Raw genomic sequence first — 15,160 nt, forward strand, 5'->3', positions numbered from 1 at the left:
AACCAAAGACATGAGAGGTGTTGGTGACCACACTCTGCCTTCTCAGCGGGGAAGAAACCTGCAGTTTCTGGACCCATTCATCCTCTCTGCCATCCCATCCATTGCCTGAGAATACCAGGCAACCAGGCACAACTCCCAGGACCTGCATGGTAGGATTCAGTAATTCTGTGATAGACAAGTGAGAAGAAGACACACTGGATGTTGCCATCTGATCTAAGCCAGTTTGGTCATTCCGTGATGGTCAGTTCTCTTGTTAATTTGGGACATTGTGTGTCTTCATTGCCACAATCTCAGGAACTGACGGTAGATAATACTGAAGGCAAGCACTGTGCCAAATATGTAGCATTTATTTTATTTACTTATTTATTTCGTGGTACTAGAGTTTGAACTCAGGGCCTCACACTTGCTGGGCAGGTGCTTTACCACATGAGCCACTCCACCATCCCTTTTAGTGTTGCATCTTTTCTTTCTTTCTTATTTTTATTTTTTGGCAGTACTGGGGATTGAACTCAGGGTCTCACGCTTGCTAGGCAGTCTCTGTACCATTTGAGCCACTCCAACAGCCCTGTTTTTGTGTCGGATGTTTTTGAGATAGGGTCTCAAGAAGTTTTTGTCTGGGCTGGTTTCCAACAGCAATCCTACTGATTTCTGCCTCCTGGGCAGCTAGGATTAAGATGCGAGCGACCAACACCTAGCTTATGTAGCTTTTGTTAGTGAGGAGTCACAAAAACAGCCAAGTGACACACAGCGTACTCGAGGGGTGGGAAATTCCACTTTGCCCTGTAGTGAAAGGGCAATGTTCCTGCCATTGGGCAGGCCCGTGCCCCATAGTTATGTGAGGCCAGCATCACACAACCAGCAGACCAGCAGTATGACTCTAGAGACATGTGGTCCAGGACTTGCAAAGACCATGTCTGTTCTACCTTTCTAACCAAATGCCTTAGGTATTTCTGGGAGTGTTGACCCCAGTAAACTTCATGAACTAACAAACCATCTGAATGGTATAGATGAAAGTTTATATTGCTTAATTTTTTTTTAAAGTCAGTTGCCACACAGTCACAATGACACATATGCACAAAGCTAAGTGGGGAAGAAAGTACTAGGAATTTAGTTGACTGTCTACTTGATCAGATAGCCTTAGCATCAACCTCTTTACAACAGGACAAGGAGGGTCCAGAACCCTTCATACGGTCTCCAAGCACAGAAAGAGAATCTGAGAAGCTGTACTTGGTGATGTACCCCAGTAAATTCAGAACTCTGGAAGATGAGATAGGAATATTGGTAGTTCCAGATAGTTCCAGACTAGCCTGGGCTACACGGGATGGCCAGGCTGGGCTACATAATAAGATCCTGTCAAAAGAAAGAAAAAGAGAAAGAGAGAGGGAAAGGGAGAAGGAGAGAGAGAGAGAGAGAGAGAGAGAGAGAGAGAGAGAGAGAGAGAGAGAGAGAGAGAGAGAGAGAAAGGGAGAGAAGAAGGGAAGAATCTAATTTAAAATTTGTTTTTGTTTTTCCTGGAATCCCCCGTACTGCAGTTTTCATCAGCCCCACCAGGGAGCAACCTTTCTGCATTTATGCTCATACTTGGCAAGCAATTATCTCATGTCCGCATATATGCCTGACTCCAAGTTTGAGCAGAACTAACTTAAAGTTTTTATGACCCAAAGAAATTCTTCAGTGAAAGTGTCCCCACTTTTCTTCCCTATGGATACCTGATTTTGAAAAGTCAAAGAGATACTTCAGTAGAGAAAGGATCTAGGATCTGGATGGAGGTGTTCTTTGATCTCAGGCTATGAAAGTAAGCTCTTTCTCCTTTCCCCACCCTCACTGTACAACTTTCAGTCCTATGTGGCCCCACTCAAGCTCTTGGAAGATAAAGCTTTCACTGAGGTAAAAGAACTTCAGGTAATAGCCTTTGGCTCCCAGGTCCTGAAACTGCCTTCAGATCACTGAGTGTTGACTTTTTATTGATGGAGTTTAGAGGCGCAACCAAGGCCCTGACACCAGGCTAAGATTAGGGAGCCTGAGGATTTTCCAGACTGTTCCATTAGAGTACAGAGTTCCCATTGGAATCAGTAATTTGTGATCACTGACACATCAGATTAATAACAGATACCCACACCTAAGTCCATGACACTTTAGGGCCTCCCACATTCTGGGGGCTAATGTGCTGTAACAGTCACATTAGAGAAGAATCTGAAATAAATATTTTTTGTCTTTATATAACTAAGACAGTTCCCACTGAAGAGATCTACTCCTTTCTTTCTTGGCCTTTGCAGTAATTTCCCTGTCTACCCTCCATTCTAGCTGAATTGAGTTGTGTTTGCTTTTCAACAGCCCTACAAGAGTATAAAATCTGTGTATGAGTCACCAGCTCATCCCCACAGAACCCATGCTGGTCAGTGGAGGCAGAAGAATGGTGCATCCTCCTCTGTGGCAGGGTACCTCCCTCTCTAATTAAGCAGGATCAAATTCAGAGTCTGAGGTCTAGAAATACAGAAAAGCTTTCAGAATCTGTTTTTTCTTTACGTGAAACTGGTCTGCGAAACTCTCTTCTAAACTCATGTATTTATTCTTTTAATCACTAAATAAACCAGTTACTAATGTGAAAGGCCCTGTGTAAGACACTATGGAGGCAACCAATTTGTGTACAAAATGAAGGTACTTCCATTTAAACACTGTGTGTATCATGTTTATGTATGTGTGTATTTATAGTGTAACTAGAAGAGTCAAGGAAAAAGAAAAACCCATTCACCAATCACCAAACAATTTATCACCACGCATATGTAAAAATCCTTTATTACTGAGGAGCAGAGAGACAGTATATTTTTAATGTAGAGCACTACAGAAACTATAGTCCATCCATAGACTCTGCAGTCAATGCCTCTGGGGACTGGGGACATTCACTGTGCAGTTTCCTATGCTAAGCCAGGAAGAAGGAGTCAAAACACAAAACTGTTACAATAATGGGGAAGAGAAAAGGAAATAGGAGAACATGCACCTCTGATTGGGACGGGGGACAGTGTCTTCGTGGTGCAGCTCAGGGATCCAGAAAGTAGAGTGCTGAGGACAAAACAAAGAAAAAGCCTGAATCATATCTTCATCCTCTGAAACTCCCACTTACCACCTGGTAGGGAAGCAGGGGAGGTTCACCATGAGGGAGGAGTGACTTTCCTAGCTGCAGGTGCTCACCCCTTCTTGCTGCTGTTTATCATGTGAACACCTGTGCCTGGTCTGTGGCACCCACACAGAAAGATATAGTGACCCTAGGAACCTGGGACACACACGGCCCATCCAAGGTGCCCTGGAGCTAATGCTCCCCCTACCTTATCCAGTCTCGTCTCTTCCCAGAAACCTCCCAGAGGAAGGGCAGGCTCTGATCACTCCCATTTTCAATAGTTTCACATGAATGAAATAAGATGAGACAATGATCTGTGTTGATCCATCTCTTCTAATATCCTTTAAATACTAGCCTCCAGGGACCTTATGTCCCATTTTGCCTGGCACCTAACAGGTTGAGAAGGCTGTGATTATGGACCTGGTCCCTCTGAAAGAACTCAGATTCACCAGCAAACATTCAAAGTAGATTTCTACAATGCACTTGTTTTTGCTATTTGTATAAAATACTATGGCAAAATTGCACTGTAATTATCGTTATGGCCGGTGCACGATGCTGAAGGAGAGTATGTCATCCAGATATAGCTGCTCGTATAATTATCTGGCCTTTAGCAGGACTGAAATAACCATCTAATGAGAGCAAAATGATACTGTAAGTACCATGTAATCAGCGAGTTACGGTTATTACAGCTCTTTGTGCCCTCTCACCCAACAGTAAATAGGGGGCCAGACCCAGTCCCTGGCCCCAGAGAGTCATCCACAGGAAATACCAAGAGCTAGCATCTCGGGTCTTGGGCTTGCCACCTTGAGACCAGTGAGTGTGGTTTCTGGGAGCACAGGAGAGAGGAAGGAAGCTGTGTGTGATTACTGAGGCTTCCCAATCCTTCTCCCACTTCTTGTCACACCCCTCTTTCCTTGGAAGCTAGTGAAAAGCCATCAGTTGAGTAGCTAATGCTGCTCAAGGCAAAAGGTTCTGTATTTTAACTAAGCACTTCCCTAGGAGGCTGTCCTCACACTGTGAACAAGCGAGGAATCCATCAGCCCACTCAGGCCTGAGGTCCATCCAGACAGCTCTCACCAGGCAGACCAGAGCCAACCAAGGGACACTAGGATTTCCCCCCACTTCCCAGGCCAGAGATCCATAATACAGCACTGTGTACCAGGCATCATTCTGAATACTTTCCCTTGTTCCATTCTCAAAAACTACAACCCTGGGAGATACTATCATTGCACTCATTTTCCAGATGAGGAAACTGAGGTGCAGAAGTTATGTAACTTGGCCAAGGAGACACAGCTAGAGAATGGCAAATCCAGGATTCAAACTCAGGTTATGCTTTAGTTATGCACAGAGGCTAAGATGCAGTTTCCAGCTAGTTGCATTAGACTCCAAGTGTTCCTTGCTTCTCTTCCTAAATCACCCTGTGTCTGACTGCACTCCATGCTTGTATCTCAGGACTTTGAGCCAAAAGGTTCAGCCTGCTTGGGAGGCAAAAGCTCTATCTGTGAATTGGACATGGTATCTGTAGTGATCAGATGACAACCTCTGCATCTTTTGTACAGACAACAGGGTCCAAACAACAGAAGCTGACCACTGGAAAAGTCCCAAGGAAACCCCTTCTCTCCCCATCTCCCACCACTCACTCCTTCCTTGACAAAGGCAAAAAAGATGAAAAAAGAGGAAGTCAGTGTATATATGTGCACACATGCCTCCAAGTGTCACTGAGGGTCATTGTTTGACCCACAGTGTGCTGGCCACTGGCAATGTATTTGTGTATTTTATGGGCATTAGTGTCTGCAGCAGCTGAAGAAATGCACAACTAGCAAACACACAAAGTCTCCTCCCCTCTCTCCTGCCAACAGTGCTTACCTCATTCTGCACTGGGGGGATACTTAAGGGTGCCGAAGCTGGGGATGTTTTCTTCATTCCCATCGGTAGGAGTGTCTGGGGTGAAGTAAACAGTGTAGTTAGGAGGGTTCTTCCAAACATAACCTACAGCCTGACCAAGCAGTGAAGGGCTGGCTATGAAGGATAGCACTGGAAGGATAGCTGGAAGAATGGGGATGAGCAGAACCTCCTGTCCCTCTCCTGGCTACAGCAGGACTATCTTATAAAGGCCTCCTACTCTGCACCAGGGAGCACCCAAGTGGTTCCAAGCTGACTGGGAAGAAGGAGCCAAGGAGCATTCAGTATAACTGAGATGTCTTCATCTTTCCCTCTAGTGACAAATTGAAGGCACTTCTCTTATGACATATCCTCCCCACACCCTAAAATCTTTCACTATACCCCACACACTCCTACCTGGTTGGCTGCTCCTCTTGCCCATAAGTCCCACAAAGAAATCATGCATGTCACCTGTAGAAAAAGGCCAACACTGTCAACAGAACTAGCAATGCTTTCCACATACATGTGTCAAGACTTCTGAGACTGATTTTTGTTCTCTCTCTGTCTCTCCTCTCCCCCATCTCTCTCTCCCTCCCTCCCTCTCTCTCTCTCTCTCTCTCTCTCTCTCTCTCTCTCTCTCTCTCTCTTAGACACAATCTCACTATGTAGCCTAGGCTGGCCTCGAACTTGCAGTCCTCCTGCCACTGTACCACTAGGATTACAGGTATGCACAACCATGCTCAGTGGTCTCTGTTTCTTTATCTTGCCACATCCTGAACCCCCCAACCCCGCCAGCTAGCAGGCATATCCTCTCTGCTCACCCTCTCTGTTTATCATCTCCTTCTCTTCCAGTAAAGGAATTCTCTACCTCAATGGGTGGCCAACTTAGAATCTTCACTGCCACCAGGATACCCTCTTGGTTCCTAATGACCAGCAGTGGAGGACAGTCTCCCACACCCCTCACACCTGCTTCCGCCTAATTCCCCCGTGTCCTCTCCCACTCAGAAAGGCTGGCTGAGCAGTTGCAGCTGGCATATGTTCTGCACCAGCTGAGATGGGGCCAGCCAAAATGGCTCCTGGGCCCCATGCCCATAGAGCTCTGGGCAAATGGTCAGCAGAGATAGGGAGGGAGGAGAGCTACTCACGTTTTTGGGGAAGTGACAGTTCCTTAGGATCTGAAAAACCAAGAAGAGTGTGTAAATGGGGAGTGGATACTGGAAAGTGATGACTAGAGGGGAATTCTGGTCACAATCCTCACCCATTCACTAAGCCACTGCCCATCTGACCCATTCACTAAGCCACCCCATCTCCCTCCCTCCTGAAAAGGGGTCTCCCAAGTCTATCTAAATCTTCAGAATTTTGTTCTTTGCCCCCTCTCTCTCCCCAGAGCCACCTCCTACCCATGCTAGCCTTGCTCAGCACTTTCAGCAATTCTTCCAGAGAGACTGAGCGGCTGTCATAGAGTCTTCGCAGTAAGGACAGAGGCAGCTGGTAGAGATCAGAGTCCTTGTAGAGGAGAGGAACAGAGGGGTGAGGTGGGGACTCATACACCACCCACTTGTTATCTTCCCACACAAAACAGCCTGATCCTGAAGCCATCACAGCTGAATCCAACACCCTGTTTCTTTCAGGATATCCTCTGGTTTATTCTCAAAGAGAAGTGGGTACTCAAATGGTGGTCTGTTGGGGACCAGGCATGACCCTGGACTGGGAATAATGGAGTTTGCACAGCCTCTCCATATAGGAGTTTGCACAGCCTCTCCATGGTAGAAGTTTGCAGTCTCTTCTATCATATTTTTCCCAGCACCTGGTGCCTTAACCTTTGTTCTCACATCTCCTTGAAGGATACAACCTGCTGTATCCGCATACCAGAAACCTGATGCAAAACTAGATAAAGTACCAGAACTTTTGGAGACTCTCTGATGCCAGATTAATGAATACCTTAGATAAGGTGTCCTGTGTGCCTTGATGATTCCAGAACTGATGTGTTGTAATTAATCTTCTATAGCCTTAGGAAAATTAGCCCACCAGACCTCATTCCTTTTACCTTGTATCAAAGAATTGCTGAAGCTTGATTTTTACCTGAGTCTTTTCCTTCTACTGACCTATTAAATAAACACTCTTGCTCAGGTAGGTGCTCATGTTTTCCCATCAGGAACATGTAGCCCTCCTGTCCCCAGCTTTTCTGTTTTATGTCTGTATGTCTGTGTGTGTCTTATTTCTCATTCCCCGCCACTCTTAGTCAGGTTCACGCAGCATACCCATGCAGGTCACGGGCAGTGGTTTATGGGACAGCACAAGCATCACAAGAGCTTAGAAATGCAGAATCCTACCCCCAGACCTTCTGGGACAGAACCTGTATTTAAACTTGACTCCCAGGTGATTCATATGCACAGGGAGGTTTGAGAAGCCCTGGCAGAGGCAGCCCTTCAGGCTGGCCAACTATCTGGGTTGCCCAGTACTAAAGACTTCCAGGATACAGAACTTTCTCAAACTGGGACAGTTGATCATGCTATCTTCCAACCTCAAAGTCAATTGTCCCCTGGGTCTCTATCCCAGCTCCTGCCACCTCTTGGTGACAAGAGCCATAGGTTCTTTTCTCCCTGACATATCAGGATCATTTTGCCCAAGGATGTGGTTGTCTCACTAAGTGAGTCATGAATTCCCCCACTCTCAAGAAAAGGTCTGTCTGACTAATCAAGTGTCCTCTGATATGTGCCCCATGATTGAGTTACAGACAGAACTTGGACCTAGGCAGCCAGGGCACATCTGCAAACCTGAGACTCCCCTATTCTGCAAAATTTCCATGGATGTTTTATTCCTGTTTCATCATTGCCTCTCATCTCCTCTTCCTCTCCATGGCTTTCTGACTCTGGTTTTTGCTCCTTCTCCCCTTTCTGCCCTGGATCTAGAATTTTGGGAAGGCTATATGCTCAGAATGGTGTCCTTTCTTCTCCCCACCAGCAGAACCTCAGACTCTAGAACTCCTGCCCAGCAGGGGCTCTTGACTGTCCTCATGATTTTTTTTTAGCAACTTGGGCACCTCAAGGTGGTGGGTACATGCCATCCACCTAGTTAATTAGAGCCACAGAGAGACAATGATGATGATTGTGTTTGGAGTTTCTCACCTTGAATGCCAGCAGTGCCTCTCTCCAGAGCCCAGGCGTCCTTGGGCTGCTGTGTATACACAGAAGTGCATTTATCCAGGATGCATCCCCATACATATCAACCTAGTTGCCTGTATTCTACCCTCTTCCTACCCTGATTTCCCTCTTCCACACAGACCCTCTGGGAGAGAAACAGGAAGCCAATGCTTCTGTTTGGGAGACCAGAGGGGCAGAGAGGCCATATCACTGCCCAAAGGCACTGCAGCAGGTTTGTGTCCAAAAAACCAAGATGCTCTGACTACCTGGGCTAGAACTTTGTGGGTCTATATACAGGATTACTGCCTATATTTGGAACTCCCTGGTCATTTTTTGATGGGTTCATGGGTTCTGGTCATTTGGATCTGAAGCAGCTGCTGCCACCTGCAAGGCTACCCTGGTGATCTCTCTCTCGCTCTCTCTTTCTGCCTAGCACACGGCTTCCTGGCAGCCACTTTTCCCAGATTGCTCAAATACTCTGCCCACCTCCTGTAATGAGATGCTAAACAGACTGGAGCTGGAGAAGCAGTTAGACTTCACACACTGAATTTGTAATAAGTCCCACCTGTAATCATCTTAAAGCATTTGTACCAATGTAAATGCTGTCATCTAAAACCCCTGAAAAGACATCCTCCCTGTGCTCCCTGCACTGACCCTGACAATTCCTGTTCTTTTTCTTAAAAGGACTTTAGAAATTGTGGCTCAACCTGGCTTTTTGTTTTTCATTTTTTGTTTTGCCATTCTGATTAAGCAGAGGCTAGAGGCAGCAACGGAGAGGAGATAAGGGAAGGAGCTGGGATCTTAGAAGCATTTGAGGTTACAGGGATAAATAAATAGAGAATAGGGAATTTTATTGAAAATAAAAGAATACACTAACTGATAGGTGAACTAGTATGCAAATGACCACTTGGGAAAGAAATTCCCACTGGGTTTCATACCATCTAAGGAGTAGAACAGATCTGTCCCCCTACCAAGGAGCAGAACTGGACCATAGAGATGCTCAGACCACCCTAGTTCACTCCTCACAGCGCCATCCAATCACCAAGTCACTAATCAATCAACCCTAACCAAACAATATATTTGAAGGGCACCTTTTATTCACTTACAGACATATTCTGGAGATGGTGAGAACGTGAGAGAACTAGAGGCAGAAAGGTCCAGAGGGAGACAAAATGCCCTGGTTGGATCACCCACCTAACCCCCAATCCCACCTACCGATCTTCCTACCTATAGCTGTCCAGACAGTAGGAATCCCAGATTCCTGCGATGTTCCAAGACTCTTCCAAGGGGTGCCTTACCTTGCTGTGACTCCCACTGGGCACCACCTGCTCCTGTGACTCCTCACAGACAGCCCCAAAGCTCCAAGCCAGGCTGAAGGCCAGGATGGCTGTGAACAACAGGATGCTCCTCATGGTGCCTGGGAGGGCAAAGGGACAGAGCCCAGAAGAGAGGAGAAGGATATAGTTTGGTGAGAACAGAGGAGACATTCCTGACCAGCAGCTGAGCTTGACCCTGCTTTCCCAGGTCCCAACTTTCCCATTCAAGCTCTGGTCTGGAGAGAGAGAATGGAATATATCTCTGAGAAGGGGGCACATTTTCCCTACTCCCCCATTAGATAGCTCCAAAGATGTGACCCTGGCAATGAACAATGGTGCAGGGACTCTAGCTTACAAGGAAGATGATAGATTTATAGAATATGTACTGTCCTGTTTCTTTAGTTGGCTTGAGGAGGGGTCCTGGATGCTATTTTCCAGTAGTAGATTACCCCAAAACTCAGGAAAAACTTTCTGATGTGGAAGAAATCAATCTGCACCCACAGGTTCTAAACATTAACCAGGCACTTTCTGCTCATCTCCTCAGTACGAGGCTTGCCTAGCAAAGGCTGCCATCTCCTGTATTCCCTCCTGAATCTAGCCCCTGACCCCTCAGTCTACCCAACATCTATGCCTACCTGTGGAGCCGCTCTAAGCTTGGCTTGGCAGGATCCAGGAGCTGTCTGAGAACACTCACCACTCCCCACACGCTGGAATTGCTGTGAAGAGAAAAGAGAAAAACAGAGTGGAGGGGATTTGGAAGGTGGCAGGAACTCAGTTCCTGATAAAGGCTCAGGGAGGGTCTGGGGGAGCTGAGGGGAGGGGCCAAGAGTCACCAATCCCAGGGTGGCTGGAGAGGAGGGGGGAGACTTACTGAGGAGAGGATGCAGGCTGCAGACACACAGGCATGCGCACGCGCACGCACACACACACACACACACTCACACACACACCAGACCCAGCAGTGAGCTGGTGCTAGCAGCCCACATTCCGAAGGCACCCAAGGTAGGAACTTTAGGGTATGTTGCTGCATATGGTGTGTCACAAAACTACCATGCCAGGTCTAGCTCAATAGGTATGTTCCCTGGGCCTCTTTCCCTCCATGTTCAGCCCCCAGCTCCTCACCCTTAAAACCTTCAAGCTTGCGTGCCAGGTTGGAACAGCTCAGGCAGTTACCTCTCTGCCCCTGCCACCACCAGGACCACCAGACTGAGGCCCCCACCTGAGGACTGGAAGTGAGTCTGGCATCCCCTCCAGTCCTAAGTTTCCCAGTTTTCCTCCCAGCCTGAGGTGCCCCGTCACATTTGTCCTCACCCCCAGTGAGCATCAGTGCTTCTGTCCTGCTGCTGAGCACAGAGTTTTTGGTCTGCCTCTCTCCACCCCATCAGTGCTAACACCAGCCAGTCCTATGGGCTTCCCTTCCTCTCTTCTTCCTGAATTAGCCTGACTTCCTTGCTTCTTTCTAGAGTTCTGCATTCTTTCTTTCCTGCTGTAGTTTCAGAGAGGAGGACCAAACATCATAGCTGACCTGTTCCCCATCCCCACCCACCCCCACACACCCCACTCTGTTTCAGCGTGGATCTCTTAATTTCTTCCCTCTTTCTCCAGGTTGCATTTTCCCCACTCTAATCTGTCTCCATGCAGCTCAGGCATCTTTTTTGACCCTCCAAGCCCTTTGTTCACACACAGAGAGGGCTTATTTGTCCATTCCTCACCCATAGGAGAGAACCCCAGGGATGAGGCAGAGCCAGGGTCAGGATCAGAGACCCAGAGAGAGGAGAAAGACCAATGTGCTGAAGAGGTAAGGGAGATCCACAGTGAAAGCCGGCTTCCGAGCGAGGTGGCCCCCACAGTGTTGGGGTCAGGTGCAGGGCTTGAGCATTTGCAAGATGCTTCAGCATGGAGTGATTTGATTGATTTTCATCACTTCTCCCATGTAAGTCGGAAAAAAAGAAATGCCTGTTTTTCCAAGGAGGAAACTGAGGCCCAGGAGTTTCAGTCACTAGCTCCAGTACACACAGCTACTAATCAGTAGAGAACAGCCACAAATTCAGGTTGTCTCACTCCAAATCTCCCATTCTTGTTGCTACATTGGCATTAATATTGATCTGTGAGGGAACAGGGAACTCTCCCAGAAGGAGCAAATAGTCCATCTGAGACTTAGAGATTTACGACCTTCTACTCTCCTACATCTTATTATTTACTGCTCAACAAAGACTCCTGCTCAACAAGTCCTCCCCCAATCACCCTGCTTAAACCCCAATTCTCTGCATATCCCCACCTAAATATACTACCACCTCAATACTCTATATATCCTCCTCTTGGTGTTTTTTCTTCATGCAGTAATTATATCTAATATGCTAGTGTTTTACTTATTGTGTCTCTGCCACACAAATACACCAACCCCACTAGAATGTAAGCATCACAAGAGCAAAAAAATTGTCTGTTTTGTTTGCTATTATATTCCTCTCCCCATTGAATTTGGCATATAATAAATGCTTGATAAAAATTTTCATTTATAAAATGAAAAGGGAAGCCAGAGTCAGCTTTCTTTTATCTCAGTCCCAAACATGGATTCTCCATGGAGCCTCTCAAAGACTTCTGGGGTCCTAAAATCTTCTCTGTTCACTTCACTCACCCTGAGACTTGGACCATACTAACAGAAGTCACCCTGGTTGCACAGGGTCTTGTGTTCACCCCAGAGTGAGGGCAGCAGCTGGGTATCAAGGCCTCTTTATTATGTGAGAGGCTAATGGGGCCTCATTCAAAGCTTCTCATTACCCAGTTAATTGCAGGGCTGTGTGGGCAAAGAACATGGGCCAGAACCCAGGGCTGGAGCATTTGGTGGGATGAGAAACAGAAATAGGAGGCTGTTTCCATGCAAATGGCATGACTGGTTCATTCCTTTGAGAAGCCCAGGTGCTGTTCCTAATTGGACCTAACTACCTCCCTCCTCCTTCTCTCCTACCCCCACCAGTTTGGACATGGAAGCCCAGGCTAGGCAGTCAGAGGGAGCAGGGTACGCAGGAGGCGGCGTGAGACCAAAAACTGAGGACCAAAAGCCTCCTGCACCCCATCTCTGCATCAACTCCTCCTCCTCCCACCCTATCTATCCCCACTCCCAAGCTCTGGCACCAGGGAAGCATGGCTTCAGCAAAGGTTCACCATGAATAATGTCCTTTGATGATTTGGCATCTCACAGAGGATGGCAGGAGCCAAGCCTGGGGGGAGCAAGGGGATGGTAGGGAGAACTGATCGCCCCTTGATCTCTGGGATTAGCAAAGACTTGAAAGAGCTGGTACTAACCTAAGTTAGAAAGGTGATGAAGGAGGGAGGCATTGTTGAGCTGGAGCAGGCGGCTTCATTTTGCCCACAAATCGTATGCAAATCGTATGTGAAGTGCCTGTTGCAGTTAAGATGTTTTTTCTTTGAACATCTACTTTTTATCTCAGATGCTGTCACCAGTCTAGAGAAGAAGACATTTAAGTCCAGTATTCCTGATAGCAGATCACTCACTCTGTGGCTCCCCCTCTTTGTTGGGGGTGAGGCCAAAAAAGGGGGTGTTCCACTGTACTGAGGTGAAGACAGGTTAGGCAGCCGTCTCCAGGAGTGACTGGTGAAGGCCAACCCAGTACACACTTGTGCACACAAGATGATCCACCACGTTTGACTTGTGGACTCCCTCAATGTTCTGGAAAGGTGCTGGGGTGAGAGCAGGGCCCCAGTTACCTGTGACACTGGGCAGAGATGCCAGCGATAAATGGAAGGGCACCAGTTTCTGAGTCTAGCCATGTCCTGCAACCAGGAGACAGCTGGAATAATCCACAGAGCAAGGAATGGGGAGAGTCCCTCAGAGCCCAGGGGAAGAAATGGACTGAACCAGGAGGACTATGCCAAAGTTGAATAAGCTGTGAGGGGCTAGAATGGCTCCTTCATGGGGATTCAGGGCATCCAGGATGGCTTGTACCTCTGAGGCTGAAACAATCTAGACTTTGAGAGTGCTAGGTGGACTGAGGTGGGAAGAGGGCTGGAAGAAGAGGACGGATACCAGAACTCCCTCGTCTCCCATGGTGAGAAAGCCAATTCCAGCCCCGTTACACAGGTGGGGAAACTGTGACCTATAGTCTTCAGACTCCTAGGCTCCAGAAGAAAAGAAAAGGGAAAACAGGAAAGAGGAAGAAGGGAGAGATAAAAGGGTAAAAGAGAAGGAGAGGAGCCCCACCTTGTCCTTGAAATAGCATCCATCCACATGGCTGGGCAGGGAGACCAGAGACCTAGCTCTCTCCCGCTACCACCCCCACTCTAGGAGCCTGCAGTACCCTCAGCCCTAGGAAAAGAAAAGCAGGATAGGGAGTAGCAGCTGCATTTTCTCCTGAAATTGCTTCTGAAAATGACCAGACACTTCACTGGGAAAGTGACGACAATTTGGGCCCTGGGAGCAGGAGATGAGGCAGAGAGCTGGGGCGATCAGCCTCAGGTCACCACCCCTTTTCGGCCAGACAGGATATTCGTGGCCTGATTTTGAGAAGTCAAGGATGAGAGAGTTGTCGGGGTGGAGGGAGGCTAGCTAGAACCTGAGCTACCCCTCCTCTGGACACATCCCCCACAGGACAGCCTCCAGCCCCTCACCCGCCTGCAAGAGCTGACGCCTGGGTCCCATCTCAGCTCTGAGCAGGGTGTGCCAAAGCATGGTATTTGTGCTCAGAGAGCAAGATTAATCTGCAGGCAGGAAGGGAAGTTAATCAGGTCTCCCTGCCAGCATGATTACCTGGGGCCGTGAGCTGCCTGCCGATGGAAGCAAAGTGAGGGACCCCAGCCTCAAGGCACAGCGAGCTCAGAGCTCAGCAGAGGAGGCAGGGAGAGGCAGGGAAGGTGGAGATTGTGAAAGGAGGAAGAGATTTCCAGAGATTAACAATGGTAGCCCTTTGTAGCTCTCACAGACAGCAGATCTAAATTTCATTACAAATATATGAGTATCCCAAAGGTAGAGACCAGGAAGGACAGTGAGTCAAGACAGAGTCTATGGGGAAAAAGATATAAACAGGGAGTTGGAAAAATATATAAAGCATTCTACAAAATATTACATATTAATATTAATCAGAGCCCACACAAATGGGGAATGAGATGGTGTGAGATAGTTGGAGACTGAGAAAAAAATAATGACAATGACACAGAGAAAGACAAGAGGAAAGGGGTGGAGTCATGGGGTTGGAAGTCTGGGTGTGGGAGAGTTTGCCCACAGCCACCAGCTGCAGGCCCCAGCTGTGGGACAGTGATTAGCAAGATAACTGTTGGCAGAAGCTTAACATCTCCCATATATGGAAAGGAAGGGGGTGCCAGGAGGCAGGTGTGATGCAGCTCAATGCTGAGTTTGGGGATGGAGGGGTGATGTAGTTCCTGGTGCAGAGGATCTTGGGTTCCCCGCTCACCTCAGTTTGTACGAGCCCTCCAGTCTTGGGCTTCTTTTCAGGCTAAATCTCCAAAGGGTCCCAGTCTCCACCAAGACAGGGATCCTCACTTCTTCCCTCCAGGGACACACTTAATGAATCAGCCCATTGGCCACCTGCGACCTGAGCCCTATCCCTGACTCCCACACTCCCACCCCAGTCTCTCCAAACCCCGCCAGAGCTCAGCCGGTCAAGGAGCACATAGACAATTTCTTTTCTTTTCCCTTCTTATTATTTGTACTAGCTGGCTCCTAGGAGTCT

The 15,160-nt window shown here is 47.8% G+C and overlaps 1 protein-coding gene across 2 annotated transcripts; it reads right to left on the bottom strand.

The window, feature by feature from the left end:
• Positions 1-2,782: 2,782 nt before the first annotated feature.
• On the bottom strand, positions 2,783-15,057 carry Tac3 (tachykinin precursor 3). Of its 2 annotated transcripts, XM_074083710.1 has the most exons (8): positions 12,759-15,057; positions 10,091-10,171; positions 9,438-9,556; positions 6,397-6,502; positions 6,142-6,171; positions 5,414-5,467; positions 4,982-5,056; positions 2,783-3,060 (listed from the first exon to the last, which is right to left on the bottom strand). In XM_074083710.1, the coding sequence occupies exons 3-7, from the start codon at positions 9,549-9,551 to the stop codon at positions 4,983-4,985; spliced, it is 378 nt and encodes a 125-aa protein (XP_073939811.1). In that variant the 5' UTR covers positions 9,552-9,556; positions 10,091-10,171; positions 12,759-15,057; the 3' UTR covers positions 2,783-3,060; position 4,982. The 2 variants fall into 2 exon arrangements, with proteins under 2 accessions (XP_073939811.1, XP_020018786.1); XM_020163197.2 differs by lacking the exon at positions 12,759-15,057 and having other exon boundaries at positions 10,091-10,249.
• Positions 15,058-15,160: the final 103 nt, after the last annotated feature.

The sequence above is a fragment of the Castor canadensis genome, chromosome 8 (assembly GCF_047511655.1).
Source record: "Castor canadensis chromosome 8, mCasCan1.hap1v2, whole genome shotgun sequence".
NCBI lineage: Eukaryota > Metazoa > Chordata > Mammalia > Rodentia > Castoridae > Castor > Castor canadensis.